Consider the following 18,471-nt stretch of genomic DNA (forward strand, 5'->3'; position numbering starts at 1 on the left):
GCATGGAGCACAGACGAAACCCATAAAGAGTAAACAGAGGGAAATAAACCTGTTGATAAGCTAGTGGCAATATGACAACGAATTCTGCAGACTACATGGACTCCACCCAATTCTCTAATTTGGTGATGTAACGCAGCAAGTACCGTCCGATATCCTGGTTTACACTTTTCATTTGCTCAACTGATTCTGGATGGTAGTCAGAGGAGAACCCTAGGGTATGCAGATTTGTTTCCAAAAAACAGTTAAAAAGCTAGAGATTACCAGACTCCTCTATCTGAGACAACGTGTGAAAGTAAACTATGTAATTACAAAATATGCTGTATAAATAATTTTGCCACCTGAGGACCACTGGGGATGCCTTGTACCGTTATAAAATAACACATCTTGGTCAACAGATCTACTACTAGTATCAGTATTTATAAACCCTGTTCTTTATGCATGTTTCCAATAGCACTGATGCTCTTAAAGATTGCCAAGAAACTCACTTGACAGCGTCCTTTTAGAGTAGGCCACCGTTCACAAGTCCATGTTTGTGCCTCCCAGACCCTGCAAAAGAAAAGGCACGATTAGGAAGACATGTTCCAAATATTTTCCGGATCAGAAAGACATGTTCCAAATACTTATTACATTGCATGTGTATTTTTAAACCACACGTTCACCCAAGGTACCCCAAGCATCTAATAATAGATGTTTATTGCTATCGAAATCAACAGTACTCCATCTGTTGACCGTGGTAAGATGAAAGGCTGACTCGACCCGCTTGGATTTGAATCTGCGTTCAGTGGGTCCAACACAGTCAAACATAGATCCCTGCACTAGATGAATTAGTCCACTGAGCCAGATTGAGGTTTATGAAGTAGCCGATCAACATCTGCTTACTAGCTTTGCTCTTCTGTTACGTAATTACGATTATGTTTCTCTGTCTCACTGAAGGTTCAGCATAGCCACTCTGGTTTAGCTGTCTCTCCACCGTTCCATACCTGCTTCGTTGACTACAGTGCAGCCTTTGAAGGTGTTGACCGTCACATTCTCTGGGCCAAGCGTGCAAAATGGGGCATCCAGAGAAAGCTCTTGGCAGCCACAATGATGCTCCACACAGGCACATGGGTTCGCACCAAGCTCTCGTAGACTCACGTGATGGCAAGATATACACCAACAAAGGGTTAAAACAGGGTTGCGTGACTGCTCCCACCTTGTTTACTTTATATACCGCGGACGTGGGCGAGGCGCTATTGAAAGCCAACATCTTTCCACTAAAAATAAACCATCTGAGACTCCCTATTATGCAATATGCCGACGATCTGGTATTAGACCATACTAGAATCGGCATGAAAAGGGCACTGGAGGCACTACATTTGTACAATATGGATAACATACTCCACGCCAACGCCTCAAAAACGAAGGTCCTGGTCTTCGGTCACAAACCCAAAAAGCACCTGCTAGAATGGCATCTGGGACCATTAAGGCTCACCACTACCAACAATTATAACTACTAGGGAATACTATGTACAGATAATGGGAGGTCCAACTTGGAGGCTAAGGCGGTTAAAGCAAAGGCGGCCAAGGTCACATACAGGCTATGTAAATTAAACTATATGCTCCTAAGTCACTCTGTAGAGGGTATCCGACGGGTCATGCAAGCTAAACTGATACCTACGCTGAGCTATGGCCACCTTGTTTTCCCGGGCCAACTAACCGAGAAAATGGAGCGACTACACATAAAGGCATACCGAAAGGTATTCAACCAGGCTCACACTGATTCAGTTGGAGTTCAATATTCCAGCGATGGACATTGAATGTAAAAAAGGCATCATCAAACTGCACCACAGGGTGACCAGGCGGACCCTGATACAATTAGAGTAGCACTAAAAGTAGTCTTACAGGACAACAGCAGTGCTTGGACCAGGTACCTCCTAAAGGCTAATGAGACCATGAGCTGGCCACCAGAGACTATAACCGACACACCGCTCACAATGGCCAGCCTGAAAGGCCTGTTAAAGAAACAGGGCAAATGTATCTCAAGGCTACAGTATCTTTAACGAATCAGTTACATCCCTGGCGCTGAGGGCTTTGTCCAGTCATACAATATCACAGTAAGTCAACCTTATTTGAAAGCAAGGCTGGGTAGGACAGCCCCACAGAACATATTGAAAACTAGGCTCCTCACATTGCCAATTCAAGACTACAGGACCCATTGGAAACAGTGTACCTGGGAACAAGGGATGTCGCCTGTGTCACTACCATACAGAATCAGCAGAGCACATCATTTGCTGTTGCCCAGTGTTGCAGGGTCAAAGACGACAATATCTAAGATCTCTTTTCTTGCAAAATGGCGTGAGAACGTGCAAAGAGGCTGTAAGACTTATTTTTACCATCACGGAGCAGACGGCTCTCGCACGAATTGGCAAGTTCCACACAGAATCAGCAAGGACCCTAGAAACTACCTAAGCAACGGAGACAAAAGCCCATAACTCACAAGCCACAGCCCACTAATGGCCATGGGTCCATCAAATGGAGGTGCACCCTACACAAACTGGTTACGACAACCTTAGCTACGCACAATGCACTTCTGAGACCCCAGGTGTACAGTGGCCGGCATGAAGGGTGGATTACCCTTAAGGGCCCGCACATGGTTGATAATTTCTATCAAGCTCCCCAAACTACCTTTGGCGAGGCCCTTTCTCACCAAATAAGTCCAACACCGCACAGGGCGCGCACTGGCACACACCTGCACGGATAAAGGTCTTACCACTCTAGGGGCCAGCACACAGTTCTGTTTCGATCTAGCAACCCTACATAAACGGTTGTTGGGGCATTCTGTACAACCACGCGCCAAACAGACAGACACTCTACTGAGCATGGAATTGGCAATTTTACCATTAGTTTTTTATTAAGCCTGGTAGAGCAGCACTTTTTATTGGTCAAACCAATAATTGACACCTGCTCTGTAAATCTTAACCTTGTGCATGTTTGCACGTTCTAACACTGCATGCTCGTGCACCTCATAGTTTGGGCTTTGCGCAAGCGTTCTCACCTCACATGAAATATAAATCACATTCGACCGTGTACCCGAGGAGGTTGTTAGTTTCGCCTGGCGATAAACGTAACAACAATTTTTACATTTTATATCACACAATTCTATGGCATAGCTTAACTATCTTTTAGCTTTCATATCTATTGTGCTTTTGTGCTATCATTTTGTATAAGATTTTAAGTAATCATGCAATAAAGATTCATTCATTTACTCTGGTTTAGACACACGGTCACGGTTTTGGAGCAACAGGGGCATAAGACACTGGGTTTGGTTTCACTAGGTATGTTTTGCAGAATGTTAAATTGTGTAATATGATGTCTTTTGGTAAATTTTCAGCTTCCTTAAGAAAAAAAGAACTAGCTTTATGGAATCCGTTTATCCTGTAGGGGGGATTTGAAGGGATAAATGTAACCTGAAAGATTATATCAATGTCTAAGAAACATAGGTACAGATAATCAGCTTCTTCTCCAACTTGGCATCTATTTTTACTTTCTAGGTACACAGCAAGGAATATCAATTTTAATACTCAAAGGTTCTAATCTATTTCTCTGAAATCCTGATTTAATCAGATGAAGATGAGAAGTAATTGTGAATGGAAAATTATTGCACCCCCTGGAATTTCCTATTTTACATTCAGCAGTGAGAACTTGACAGTATGCCCAGGAATGGCATGTCAAAGCACTAATTTCCAGAATAACCCATCATTCCTCAGTGGACTACTAAGAATAGTGACATGAGACTTCACACACAAATACTGCACCTCATGGTATCAGGAGTTCTAGTGGTGACAGAAATGTGTTGAAAGTCCTGCAACACTCGGAGCCTAGGCCTAAGAAGAAAGTGTACGGAGGAACAATGTTCACCTTGGGTGTGGCCTAAACCAGCTAAGTATCAAGCCTGAATTCAGAACCCAAGCATTAATGCTTCTCATTGCTTGTGCACTGATGTGCAAGCAGAGCCTTGCAAACTTCATTAACTGTCCAAATGCACAATAAAGCTACAAGGAAATGTTACTTACCTTCGGTAACGCTATATCTGGTAGAGAGCGAGTGCCAGATGTATCAACATTGCATTTTGCAAGTCTATAATAGCGAATTTTACCGATTCACTATTATAGAATCGCAAAATGCAATGTATGTAGGTTTCGCAAAATGAATAGCGATTCCCACATATTCCTCAATAACGAATCGCAATTTGCGATTCGCTATTAAGGAATGTCTTCCCATTCATTCCTATGGGCCTACAGGCTCATAGGAATGAATGGGAAGGTATTTGCAAATTGTGAATACAATTCAAGGGTGCAAGGAGGCCAAAAGGCCACTCTGAGGCACCCTCAAAAATGTCATGAGTGCAGGTGTGGTGGAAACACATGCCCTAAGGGCATGTGTATGCTCAACATGGCACTTGGAAAAAATGCAATTTGGTGCATTTTTCTAAGGATTTGCAAATTACCACCAATTTGATGTTGGTGGTAATTTGTGATTCCTTATGCAAGGTCGCAATTTTTAAATGCTTCCTGCATTCCATTTAGGGGGTCGCAAATTGAGATTCAATAAATGCATTCGCAAAATAGCTAATCGCAAAAATTGTGATTCCCTATTTTGCGAATGCCTTTTGGGTTGATACATCCCAAAGGGCTTTTTACCAATCGCAAACGGGCCCATTTGCGACCGGTAAAAGGCTTGATACATTGGGCCCATAGTCTAGCCGCAAATTCCTTAATTTAGAAATTCCCCCAGGTGCCAATCTGGATCCGGAGATTTTTCAGCAGTACCTCTGCGTGCCGGGGAATGGCGTCTTACAGCTCCGTAGCGACGTCGTCCACAGATATGACGTCAGTGGTGTCCTACAACCCCCTCTGGCACGCGGACTTCAGTTTTCTAAAGTGACACTTTTTGACGCCAGAACACGGAGCCACTACTAAAACTGAAAGTGGAAACAGTGTGCTAAAAAACATCAAAAATGTTTGAAACAACAATTAAATTACAAAACAACTGGTATGAAAATACCAGATATAGGTTTCAATAATAAGAAACAAATTGTAACACAGGGCCATATGAAACTTGGCGCCCTAGTGAATAGCCCATATAAGGGGGGGGAGACCATACCTTTTATGAACCAATCCAGAATGGAAATGAATGATACAGTAATAGTTCAACAGAATCTACAACAACAGCACTAAACTGTTAATGAATACACACAATTACATGATGTATTGACAGTACCAGTGTCAAGGTGTAATGCTACCAAGAAACTTGGCATAGAACGAAGCGAAACTGGTGAAAGAACCCAAGGTGCAAAGAAGTGCACACATACTTCAATAGCCACCCACATTACAAAAAGGATGGTAAACACAATCTTTCAACAAAGGGAAGTGACCAGGTCAAGGAGTCTGTTGAGACCAACATAGATAGTGATCACTGGCATATAAGCCCAGCATTGAAAGGGTAAACCCTCACCTCAAAAGACCGTGGCATAGCGGGGAGGAAGGGTTGGCATTAAGGAATCTGCAGCTAGACTATGTCTCTACCAAATATAGTGTTACCAAATGAAAGTAACTTTTCCATCTGATAGAGACATCTAGCCGTAGATGTCTTAACTAAGAATTAGATACCACAGCTATACCCCACTGGAGGAGGATCTGCAAACTAATGCCACAAAAGTACTCAAGGAAAACTAGGCGGTCAACTGAAGGCTGACTAAGAACATGTGGGATAGTAAAACAAGAGCTTGGCTCTTAATAGAACGTATGATCACCGTATGGAGCATATAAATAAAAGTAACTGTACAGGCCCGAGAAAATCCGTCCTTAAAGAGAAGGAGTTAAAAAGCTTAAAGAGTTGTCTAGCAGAAGACAGACATGACCCCTTTACCTTCAAAAAGGAGAAAGAAGAGTGGATGACCAAAAGGGGTCAAATGCATGAAGGAGACAGAATATCTGTTGTTTCTGACAATAAGAAACATAAAAGAAGAGATGTCTGACAGGAAATCTAAGAGGACCTTCAGAACTAATTTCCCGAAGGAAATATGACCACCACCCCTTTGGCATGATTAAAATGTTGTGGACAATTGTAGCATCTACAAGCATTCAATTACACAAAGGATGTATGCATGTATGTATGTATGTATGCATGTATGTGTGTGTATGTGTGTGTGTGTATGTATGTATGTATGTATGTATGTATATATATATATATATATATATATATATATATATATATATATATATACACATATACACACACACACACACACACACACACACATTTACTCCTTTGAAGTAAAACTATTTGCAACATCCTGTTCCAGCCCTAAATGCAGGAGTATGCAAGCCAAAATACCTACAGCACATATGCTTTGAATCTTATACAGAAGTGTATCATCAGATACCCCAATTAGCCCATGCATTCAACGAATTTTATTGGCCAAGAAATACTGCAAAATGCAGGGACATATGAAACTTGCCCACTAAAGTATCAAGGTTGGAAGGACGGAACATAACTTTACAAGGGCAAGCAAAAAAAGAACCTTCTGTTCTATTCTTTGCTTTTTGGTGGGAGAAATAAATAAATAAATAACATAGTAAAAAGAGGTGCACATAGGGCGCAGTTCAAATAGAAGTACAGCCTGTAAACAACAGACACATACAACACCTGCGATACATGACAAAATTAGAAACAGCAGCATGTAGAAATATGTATACTCTTTATATTAGCATACATAACATCTATGAAATGGTATATTTGGTAAAAATCACACCGCCCCAAGAAAAAAGGGGTGGGGGGGGGGCGCGCCACCACCACAACACTATAGGTGATAAGTCAGAAGAAAATGTGGTCTGTCAATCCGGAGAAGTACATGCCCTCCAGAAGATCGGGAATGTAGACCAGACAGAACTACAGATAGCAAGAATGTTCACTAGGTGGGTGATGCACCAATTATGATAACTTGGGACAAGGTGGCCTAAACGCAACAGTTGACTGCCAAAATAGCCCACCACAGCCTGGAGCATGGATAGGTATACCGCACCACAACGTAGGTATTGCACTGTATTAGAGTATTCAAATCATGTTTATACTAGACACTAGTCTTACTCTAAAGGAAGAACGTACAAGCAAATAGCATCCGAAAATACTAAATGTATATTTTGAACTAGAGCAACAATCCAACTTGCTCAACCTCTTCAAAGCTCTGGTGCACTCAAGGAAATACTTAGGACACTAAGGAAGCGAACCATAACACACTGAAGCCATTAATTTGGAAAAAACAGATGCGTTAAAGTGCAACAGAACCTTGTGAAAGGCTATCACGATTAGAAAATAGAGCTCTTAGCTCACTCCAATAATTCTCAAAAGAACATAACGCGCAGTCCGAGGAGGACACAGCGGTATAACAGAAAGAGTGTACAGTGATGAAGTACACTACTAACGTAATATTCCTGAAGAACTATACAACAGCAAACCAGTCCTACACATAGAGTAAGTCATAGCCCCATAAAAGGGATATAGTCTCTTGAGTCTAGCTCTTTATCAGAGATTTAATGGAAAAGAAACAAACCAGCTTCCCAGCTTCAAACACTGTCCGGGAATTAAAAACTCAAACCTGGACAGTAATGTAAGTCAGAAGTAGTGCTTATACTTCAACACTACTAATCCAATGAAAACCATAACACAGAGACCAAAGCTGTGCACATCATAGAACAAATTAAACAATACCTAGAGAGGTCGAATTACAAGTTTCTAGCCATGAGGCGCTGGATTGCAGAATTAGTATGGCTATCGAAAAAATTGAGGCCATCAAAAGGTAAGTCTCTTAGACGCCCCCGAACATTCACAGGGAAACTAGAATCCCACAGCCAAGCGTGCCTCCTGAGAGCTACTGAGCTAGCCATAGCCTTACTTATGGAATTCATAGTGTCCATCGCCGACTTGATAGTGAACTTAGCCAGTTTACAACCATCTTGCACCAGCTGACAAAGTTCAGCTCTAACTTCTTCTGCAAGAGAAGGATATAATCAGTCGACAGAATCCCATGGGCAAAAGAAACCCTTCCACATACACAGGACGAACTTGTATATGCAAACTAGTAGATGCAAACAAATTTCAGCCACCAGTCTCCAACTACCGAGACTTCCTGCTTGGTGGAAGCAAGGGAACTGCTTCAAAATTCAACAAAGCCGAAGCTGCCTGCACAACAAGCCCTCCAGCCTTAGGGTGCTGAGAAAGACAAAGAGAGTCATCTTGAGGAGGTTGATGACGGTGTGCAAGAGCAGGCTCAACAGAGACACCTGACCTTGGTTTGGCCCATATCCTCAAAAGAATACAGTATAGCGACTGGCTCGACCCCAATGCCCCCTTGATGGAGGAAATCCAATAAGGGATCGGAGGACAGAATCACCATAGGAAGCTGCAGCTTTAAAATGTCAGCAGCCCGTTTAATGACCCCAGCAAAAGCCGCACTAGCCTCTGTTGCTAGTCTAGGGGTGAAAGTAAGTAAGTAAATCATATGTAGGGGACATTTGAAGACTGGCGTCCCCACCAAAAACCTCCTGCCTCCTGCCTGTGGCTGGCAGAGAGCACCCAAACGTTCACTATTAACAATATCTGCGGGCTCGTCCTGCAACACTGGGGAAATAGTAACCATGTCATCCTCAATTCGTAGAGGACATGGAGCAGAAGTACAGTGGCAAAAAAAGGCATCTCCGACAAAGTCGAGTAGGCGTCGTATCGACAGCCACCACTATGGGTGTATCCGGCACCAGACGGGGTCGAGACGACGCCGCACCAATGTCCACCACCAAGGGTGTCGTCGGTGTGGCAGAGCGTCGAGGCGGTGACAAGTCACCTGCTGCGGATGCCAACAACGTCATAGCAGGAAGCCGCACCGGGCTGTGTCCTGACATCGTAGCGGCTCCAGTTACGGAGTTAGGGTCCTTGATTGGCACCGAGGGCGAACCCGCCGGTGAACTTCCGATCAGAGTCCCTTCCACCTCTTTGGGGCCTGAAGGTGCTCTAGGGAGAGGCGCGGACCCAAAAAAGGCTTGCAAAGCCTGAAAATACACCTCCATTTGGGCCCTAGTGGCCCCCTCACCAGGATATGATGGAAAGCTCGGGGTCGACTACTGTGCAACCGCCTCCGGTAGGGCCAGGGAGGAACTGGTAACAACGTCAAGACTTTAGTTCCTGTACAGCAAGAGCAGGGACCACCCTGGAAACGAATAAACACAGATTTGGTACTCATATTTGGTAGTACGTGTGTACCATGATTTATGCAAATCACAACAGCCTTTACAATTACCCTGAATTTTATTTTAACCCAGGGCTCAACCTTAAATCCTTAGGTTAGGCATTACAGAAGATTGAAAACAGCCGTCATTGGTAATAAAGAAAATATAGAAAGTAAGTAGGCACAATAGTCAACATGTATTGTACATCTTCAAAATGTAAGCTACAAAATTTTCTTCGGATAGGAGTCGGCATGCCTGCACAGACATTTATGTGTACATATTTATAATGAATACCATTTTCCATCTGCAACAACAAATTTGCTCCTCCATTTGGGAGCATCTTTCAATGCCTTTCAGAGGCTGATACTGTAATGGGTTGTCCTGGACATCCAGAGTTTGGTGATGTCCTTCTTGCCAGGAGTGCACCAATTCCCACTAATGAAATCTCCCCTAAAGAACCCCTAAGGTCCTCCATCAGTCCCAGGATTATTAATTTGGGTGCAAGGTCAACGGGTCTTCATAACACAGAGGACAGTGGCTGAGTGATGATGCACCACTGTTCTTGATTTATCGGGGAGCCCATAGCCCACCTTTATTTAGTGTTTCCATAGTAACCGTAGTTTTTAGCATTTTGAACTAAGGGTGCCCGTTTTCTCTTGGCTTGAAAAGTCTGGAGTCCAGCGAATGTCTCTGCGGCAAAACTACATCCCAACTTTGGTCATGGGAATCAATGGCCTGGGAACAGGGGACACACAACCTCAGTATTTCTACACCCTCAGCCATTTCAAGCCACTCATCATATTCCTACAGTGTGCACTGATTGAAAGCAAGAAAACCATGTGTGTTGGCTTACACCAGTTGCAGAAATGTCAGGATCTTATATATGTGGTTTTGAATAAAACTGAGTTTTCTAGAGCAGTATCATTTTGTATAATGCTACCATGCTCAGAATGGTGATCAGCAGTCTGTTCCAATCTTCAATATCCCTACTTACCCCCTCACACCAGAGTGTTATATTAAGCTGCCCACTCCATTTGCCTCCAGGGTGATATGGATACCGAGATAGAAATCAGCAGTCCCAATAGTCAGTTTGGTCTTCACCGTTCATTGCAGCATCATTTCTGTGAATTGGGACAAAGGTCGATTTGACCCACTTCACCTGTAGTCCAGATGCCTTCCCATACAACTCCAGAATTTGCATCAATCACCACTTGGTCCACTGAGGGTAGCACATAAAGAGAAACATATCTTCTGCATATAAGTATACGTGATCCTCTATGTCACCTTCTCAATGGAAGCCCTGTATTGCACTGGATCCAAGCGCTAGTGGCTCCACTGCCAGCGCCAATAAAAGAGGGGAGAGAGGAAAATCCTGTCTGGTGTCTCTTCTTATGGGAAAGGGGGAGACAGTACAATGTTGACTCTAAATTTGGCCTGTTGGTTGTTGTAGAGCACATTAATATAACACAATCAGAAACTGTGCCCAAAATGATTTTTTTTGTAGCACATGATGGAGAAAACGTAATCCAAGGTTGGCGAAGGCTTTTCAAAATTTATGAAAGTCAGCGCACAGGAACCACAAAATTCATGAAAGTGAGCAGAAACCATCTCAATCAGTTAATCAACTGAGATTTGTAAAGCGTGTTTAGTCACCAGTGAGAGTATCCAGGCACTATGATCCTGTTGCAGTCAGTCGCAGAGCCAGGTCTTGAGTCCCTTTCTAAATTCCGTGATAGAGGCTGCTGTTCGAAGGTGGAAGGGAAGGCTGTTCCAGGACTTGGCAGTGAGGTATAAGAAGGAGAGTCCTCCATTGAAGTTTTGGTGGATGCGGGGAGTGTTAGCCAGGGCAAGGGATGTGGAGCATAGGTTTCAGGACGGTTGGTGGTAGTTCAGGCGGTGACTGATGTATGCTGGTCCCTGGTAGTAGAGGGACTTGTAGGCGTGTGTCAGCATCTTGATTGGCATCTTTTCTTGACAAAAAGCCATTGGAGGTACCTGAGGTGGGGGCGATAAGGGTCCGTTTGGGAAGGTTGAGGATGAGTTTGGTTGCTGAGTTCTGAATCGTCTAGAGTCTCTTTAGGAGCTGAGAGGTTATTCCTGCGTAGAATGCCTTGCCATAGTATAGTCGGCTGATGACTAGGGCTTGGGTGATGGTTTTCTTGGTTTCGACAGGTAGCCATCTCAACATCTTTCTGAGGATGCGCAGTGTGTGGAAGCAGACAGAGGAGACTGGGATGATCTGGTGCTTCATGGTGAGTTTGTTGTCCAGTATGATACCAAGGCTGCGGGCATGGTCTGTCAGTGTGGGTCTGAGTTCGTCCTTCCAACAGGTGTAGCTCCAGAGGGAGGTTTGTTTCCAAAAATCAGCACCTCAGTCTTGTCAGTTTTGAGCTTCAGGCAGCTGGTCTTCATCCAGTCGGCGAAGCTCGTCATGCAGTTGTGGAAGTTGGTTCTGATGGTGGTGGGGTCTTGGGAGAGCGAGAATATGAGCTGGGTAGGAAAAGATGTTGAGGCCATGGGTTCGGATGGTGTTGGCCAGGGGCATCATGTAGGTGTTGAACAGGGTGGGGCTGAGGGATGAACCTTGAGGGATGCCGCAAATGATACTCTTGGTTTGGACATGAAGGGAGGAAGGTGGATTCTGTTCTGTAAGAAAGGATGCAATCCAGTTGAGGATGTCTCCCTGGATACCAATGTGGCGGAGTTGCTTGATGAGGGTTTGGTGAGATCCTGTGTCGAATGCTGCTGAGAGGTTGAGGAGGATCAAGGCCGCTGTGTCTCCTGTTGTGGTTTCCGCGGAAGCTGGTCTGGGAGGTATACAGCAGGCTGTTGTTCTCCAAGTGTTCATAGAGCTGTCGGTTGATTGTCTTTACAAGGACTTTGGCAGGGAAATGGAGACGAGCGATGGGTGGTAGTTCTTGAGTTCGGCAGAGGGTGACTTGAGGAGGGGTCTGACCTCTGCGTGTTTCCATTGATCGGTGAAGGTGGTGGTCTTGATGGATACGTTGTTAATGGAGGTAATGTACTGCTGATTTCCTTGCTTCAAAGTTGAAGAAGTGGCTTGGGCAGGGGTCCGTGGGAGCTCCGGTGTGAATGTAGTTCATGATGGCCGAGGTGCTCTGTGTGGTGAGCTATTCCTAAGCAGTGAGTGGAGGAGTATGGGTGGAGCTGGTCAACGTGAGGAGGCTATAGTGGTCAGTGGGTTAGGGTTTGAAGTTACTGTAGATGGTGGATATCTTATTGTGGAAGTCGTCTGTTAGGGTGTCGCAGAGTTTCTGGGATGGGGGCTTGTGTTCTTGGTGGCTGATGGGCAGGAGTACTTTCCAACGATGTTGAAGAGTTCCTTGCTGTGGTTGGAGGAGGCTTCGATGCGGTCTGCCAGGGCGTGGTATTTTGTGTGTTTTTTATGCGCTAATGGTAGTTGTTATGGGCTAATTTGAGGGTTGCTTCGGTCTGTGGGGTCTTTGCCTGTGCCATCGTCTCTCCAGACATTTGCAGCTGTGTTTTGTGATCCTGAGTTTGTGTGTACCAGTTAGCCTATTTTGTGGATCCACTGCTCTTGGAGGGTTTGATGGAGGCAGCTCTGTCGGGTGCTCCAGGCAGAGAAGTTCTTGACCGCCTGCTCGACAGAGTGCGAGGAAAAGCTGGGTGGTGTTAAGGACGTCTGTCTATTGGGTCTCTGTCACTTTGTTCCAGCTCCTGTGATGGCAAAGTGAATGATGGAGTGGTCGGCCCAGGTGAGCATGGTGGTGTGGCTGTACTTGACTGTCGCTGGCCGTGAAGATTGTGTCGAGTGTGTGTCCTGCGCTGTGGGTGGGGTGATGACCAATTGGGTGAGGCCAATGGTACTCAGGCTTTCCAGGATGTTGGTGGTGTTGGAATCTTTGAGGACGTCGAGGTGGAAGTTGAGGTTGCCGAGGAAGATGTAGTGTTTGGAGTCGATGACGAGCAGGGTGATGAAATCGGTGATGGCGCTACAGAAACTGGGGCAAGAGCCCGGGGGTCTGTGGGCGAGGGTGCCTCTGAGGATCATTCTGCTGTTGGTTTGGAGTTGGAAGTTGCAGCGTTCCATGATTGGTGTGGTGTTGTCTGTGCTGGTGGTGGCACTCCTGATGGTTTCTCTGTAGTTGATGGTGATGTCGCCTCCATGTTTCTTGGTGCGGTCCCGGTGTATCATGTTGTAACTCCGGGATTAAGACAACGTCAGAGTGAGGGTGGAGATGGTGTCCCAGATTTCAGTGGCTTGTTTACCAGGGGCTCGGCCGCTGGGCAGGAGGTAGTAGAGTGTACCGCCGCGAGTGGGCCAGTGGTTGTGGTGAGGGCCTCTGTCGAGACTGGTGGTGACGAATTGCAGGTGGGGAGACAAATCTGCCAGCTGAAAGGTAATACAGTTGATTGCAGAGATGCTAAGCAGCAGTTGTTGCGGCACCCAGGGTTGGATGCTTGGAGCTCTTCGGGGAGTATGTGTGGGTGGCAGGAAGACCAGGGTTCCTGGAGCTTGGCATGGTCCAGGAATCGACCACGCATGCATCTGATGTAGTGTTTCATGGTCCTACCAGGTGCACAGTGGTTTTGGTGTAGGTGAGTAATTGCAAATGTCACTCTTTCCCTCAGGTTGGTCAGGTCCTTAGCAGAATGTTAGTCTCCACATTGATCGGGGAGACCGGGCAGTATGATACACGAAGGTCAGGAGGCCACCATGGTTTAAGTAGGATGAATTTGTGGCTAGCTTAAGGTTGTTCAATAATGTACCAGTTTGTCTAAATGTATCAAACATCGTTCGATGAGGACAGACCAGTGAAGGAAAGCATTAAAATAATTCAATGGGGAGCCTGTTAGGACATAGCGTCTTCCCTAAATGCGTGGTTGTTACTGCCTCTTGGAGTTTGTTCTCAGTTAGTGGCACTTCTAGTGTGGTGTAGTCTGCCAATCTCAGTGTCCACGTTGGAAGGTTATGTATTAGGAGTGATGTGATTTCCTGGATCAACATCAGGCAAGATTTTGAATAGTGAGCGGTAATACTCTGTGAATACAGTAGTGACTTCAGAAGCACCGGTTACGATCACTCCCCCGGGTTTACAGATCACCCGAAATTATCCGGGTCGCTACCTCTCAGTTGGCCAGCCAAAAGAGAAGTTTCTTAGCCATACTTTAATCTTGTACACCCATATCTGTGAAACCATCCATGTTAGTTTAGCAGAATGTAGGGCCATTTGTTGCAGGCCACTATCATTTTCAGGTTGGAGCAAGAGAGTAACATCTCCAGTGGAAACAAAGTCCTGTGCAAAACCAAGTATCCCGCTCTACGGTAGCTCTAGCCAGCTCTTTTTCCCTTTCACTGGAACAAAGGTAGGCTTAGCTCCCCTCCAGATTCAACTTGCATTCTTCCCAAAGCATATGAGCATAAGAGAATGAGCCAACAACAAACAACCTCCAGGCAATCTGACAACATATGTCCCAAGGCCCACTCCTCTTTCTCTGCCCAGGTGTAAGTCTACATTGACCACATATTCTAATATGAAGGATGTGCTTGGCCCATACCTCAGATCAATTGGCAGAAGAAGAAATAACCAAGATTAGAGAAAGACCGGTGTGGCGAGCAGTAATATGTATAGGGTCTTGCACAAGTGCCATATGAGCAACACACTGCACATACCAAAAGAGGTCGCCCTATTTGAAAGAATAAGTCAAGTCAAGTCAAAGATACTTTATTCGGTCACTAAAAGCAGACATAATTAAGAAAAATACAACAGCTTAAAAAGGTTCCATGGGTACATATAAATAAACCTAATCGCTTACACAAGCTGTGTATTCCTTTATTACATGTTAGTGTTGGACGCTGCTGGCCCCAGGGTTGTAGGCGCATTACAGCTGTGTATGGTTGACCAAATGCAATAAAGATTGTTGAAACAAATAAATAAATAAATAAATAATAAACCTAATAGCTCAGATGAATGTAGGTAGGGTTAAATAGACAAACAAATTGGGATAAAACTCCCTATTAAAAATAGACGAGTGCCGCTGTAGCGATAAAATACAGAAAATAAAGTGCAATAAGTGGTGAGACGTTAATTTGATAGGCGGGCTGTAAGATCACACTATGACAGGCACAAAATAGCACATGTAATTCCCAGAAACCATTGGACAGATACAGCCCAACTACTGCATAAATAGCCTCTTCTTAAGTCTTAAGGCCCCAGTTAAAAAGCTTGCAACCCCAAAACATACCATGGGGGAAGAAAGCATTAGTAAGTACAGTAATGCGGGCCGTACTTGGACAAATTGTCTGGTTCTAAGCAGCAGGAGATTTAACTTTTTACGCAGGGGTTTGTAAAATTCGCAGAAAAAGATAAAATGTAAAGTGTCCTGTTCAGAGAAATTGTCACAAGGACATGGTTTTAGGGCACCAGGCTTAGTGCAGTCTTTAGGAAAGGCTAGTAGCCAGGGTACCAGATTCAGCTGGAATCTGAATAAGACAAAGCAATGGTGCACATTTGTGACGACGACAAATAGGTCTGTACCTGTGGGCTCAGACTCAATGTGACATACTTTCTCACAGTAGGCTTAGCTAATTCCTTTCCCTCCCTTATCCCCTGCTGCCTGGCCAAAAGCAGATGTTTAAAATTTGTGATAGCTGTTGGGCCTAAAGGTCAGGGGTTGGTATACAGGTCAGGACAGCCTAGCCATTTCATTTGCTCCATAATGTACTTTAACCAGGGGATACGTAGGGCTCCCTCCTTTGCAGTACAGTCAGCCGCGACAAGCTGGTTTTAGGTGGTGGTGGGACTAGACCAAATTCTCAGCTAACGCAGTAGGGGAGCAACAGCAATAAGGTCAGAGATGTACCCCAAGCCAAGTTCCTCGTGCAGGGTAAAAGCCAGAGTTCTGGGGAGGACAGCAAGATGTCTATGCATGAATTAGTTTTCTGCCACCTGGATGTCTCTCACATCTTTGTAACCCCATATATCACACCCGTACGTGGCCATAGGCATCCATTTTTCTCTGTACACCTTAAGCAGGGCGGGTACGAGCTTTCACCCGTCTTTTTGTGAAATCCTTGATAGCCCCTGCTGCTCTTGCCAGAACATTCCTTTTATGTGTTCTTTGTGCAGTCCAGGACCCTCAGTCATCAAACAGCACCCCTAGCTAAGTGAAGGTTGACACTTTTGCTAGCTCTGCCCCCCTGCAAAAGAACTTGCACCCAACAGCCTTCTGGGTACCTCTTGTCTTAGTGTGTGATTTTGAAAAGTTAGTGGCTAGATCAAGTGAGTCCATGAAATCTAAAAAAGCATTTAAACGTTTTTGGTGGCCTACAGCAGTCCTGGCAAACAACACCATGTCGTCGGCGTACAGGAATGCAGGGATCATTTTAGAACCAGCTCTCGAAATATCTTTACTGATAGGTGAGAGAAGGTCTCCTAGCTAGTTGATATAAAGCGTGAACAACAGAGGGGCCAAAATGCACCCCTGCCGGACTCCTAACCTCCCAGGAGCCGTCTCTTGGAACTTGTTTAAGTGCCAACAGTAAATTTTTAATCGGCCTTGGAATAGGTACTGTCAAACCACTTCTTTTCCTTCTGGCTTTTGGTCCTAATCGTAGTTTTTAAACAGGTAGCTATCTGCTTAGTTAGATTGTCAAAAGCATCTAAAACTGCTCTATCCTGCACATTAGTGTCCATACATAGTGAGATCTTGGCTGCATACTCAACATACACTTAATCTAGGAAGCTTTCCGGTATTACCTTCTCCCACTTCAGCTTACTTGTTTTATCTTTAGTACTAATACCAGAGTTTGGGATGCTCCTACCCTCTTCTCCATGTAAGGCAGAAGAGTAGACCAGTGTAAGAGTAAGGGGGTTATGATCACTGTGGCTGCTCCAGGAAACACTCAGTTTGTGGACTGCAGGAACTAATAGTGCAGAGAGCGTTATGAAATCAATAATATTGGAGCAGCCCCTCCCTGTACAGATAGGAATAGGAGCATTGGTAGCTGAGAGGAGCCCTTTGATGTGAATGCATGAATCGGAGTGCTCAAAGTGTGTGGCCAGTGGAGAGAAGTACACATAGCCCTTTGTAAAAGTACAATTAAGATCACATTGATGAGTATTAAAATCCCCTAGAATTATGATCTCATAATAAGAGTGTTTCCTCTCCCCGTAGTGTTCAAGAACCCTCCTCTGAGGCTACTAAATGATCGATCTCAAAACTTTTAGTAAAAGAGTTATACAAATTAACTACTAACGGGGGGGATGATTATTGAACAAAAGCTCCACTGCTAGCGGATAGGGTGAGTGACACTCTACCAGCCTGGTTTTGCACACTAATTCAGTGAGACTAGTTGAAGAAGACCCTCCTGGCTCTACCCACTGTCGAAGGAATTGCACACTTGAAAAACGAGGTGAAACCGTCCAAAAAAAGCTCTCAGTAGCACCTCATGTTTCCTGTAAGGCAATTAAACGGCAACATGAGACAGACCTCTGCCATAGCACATAATCTTTTTTGGACCTAAGGCCTGCAATATTCCAGGATAATATCTTCATACAGCGGAGACCAGGGGAGATAGGTGCTGATTTAGGTGAGGGCGCAGGAGCTAACTTGCGAAGTGGACGGATATATTAACAACAGGGTCCAAGAACCTTGTGCCCTGCGACACGGCCTGATCTGGTGTTAGTCAATTGGTGCCGGCTAGCCCCTGCGGGCTCATCAAGGTTTCGAATCTATTGGCTAGGGGGAGCACAAATCTGCTATTGAAGCCCAGCGCAGGCTTGGCTGGCCTAGGTGCAGGCTGCCAGGGATGGTTTTGAAAGAAGTGATTGGATGGGTAGAAATGCTAAAGGGGGTTAATCCTGATGGATGAAATGGAACTTCTGAACTGACACTCAATGAGCGCTTCGGCGTGTGCAGGGTGTCTCAATTTCACAATGACACAATCCCCCGCAATATTTTCCCCCATCCTATATCCCACCCAACCCCCTCTTCTGGCCACAATAATATCAGGAGATAGGTGTTGACCATTAATAACATTAGTGTCACGCCAATGAGTGACCTTATGCATAAGGTCAGTGTGGATTCCTTTGAGCATTGCGTGATTGGTGGAAACCCCAATAAAATGACAGCTAGGGGTGCTGATTCTGAAGTTAGGTCTAGGATGCTCTGGCTTCCAGCTTGTGTCATGGCAGGGCTATTTGAGGTAGTGTATGGGTTGAGCTCC

General features: G+C 44.9%; 1 protein-coding gene across 1 annotated transcript in view; it reads right to left on the minus strand.

Annotated features, from left to right (window-relative positions):
* Positions 1-18,471, minus strand: part of AAAS (aladin WD repeat nucleoporin) — a 416,285-nt gene that overhangs the window by 189,442 nt on the left and 208,372 nt on the right. Inside the window, exon 11 of the mRNA XM_078687624.1 lies at positions 486-546. Coding sequence (XP_078543750.1) covers positions 486-546 — 61 coding nt within the window. The remainder of the gene's footprint in view (positions 1-485; positions 547-18,471) is intronic.

The sequence above is a fragment of the Lissotriton helveticus genome, chromosome 1_1 (assembly GCF_964261635.1).
Source record: "Lissotriton helveticus chromosome 1_1, aLisHel1.1, whole genome shotgun sequence".
In the NCBI taxonomy this organism is placed as follows: domain Eukaryota; kingdom Metazoa; phylum Chordata; class Amphibia; order Caudata; family Salamandridae; genus Lissotriton; species Lissotriton helveticus.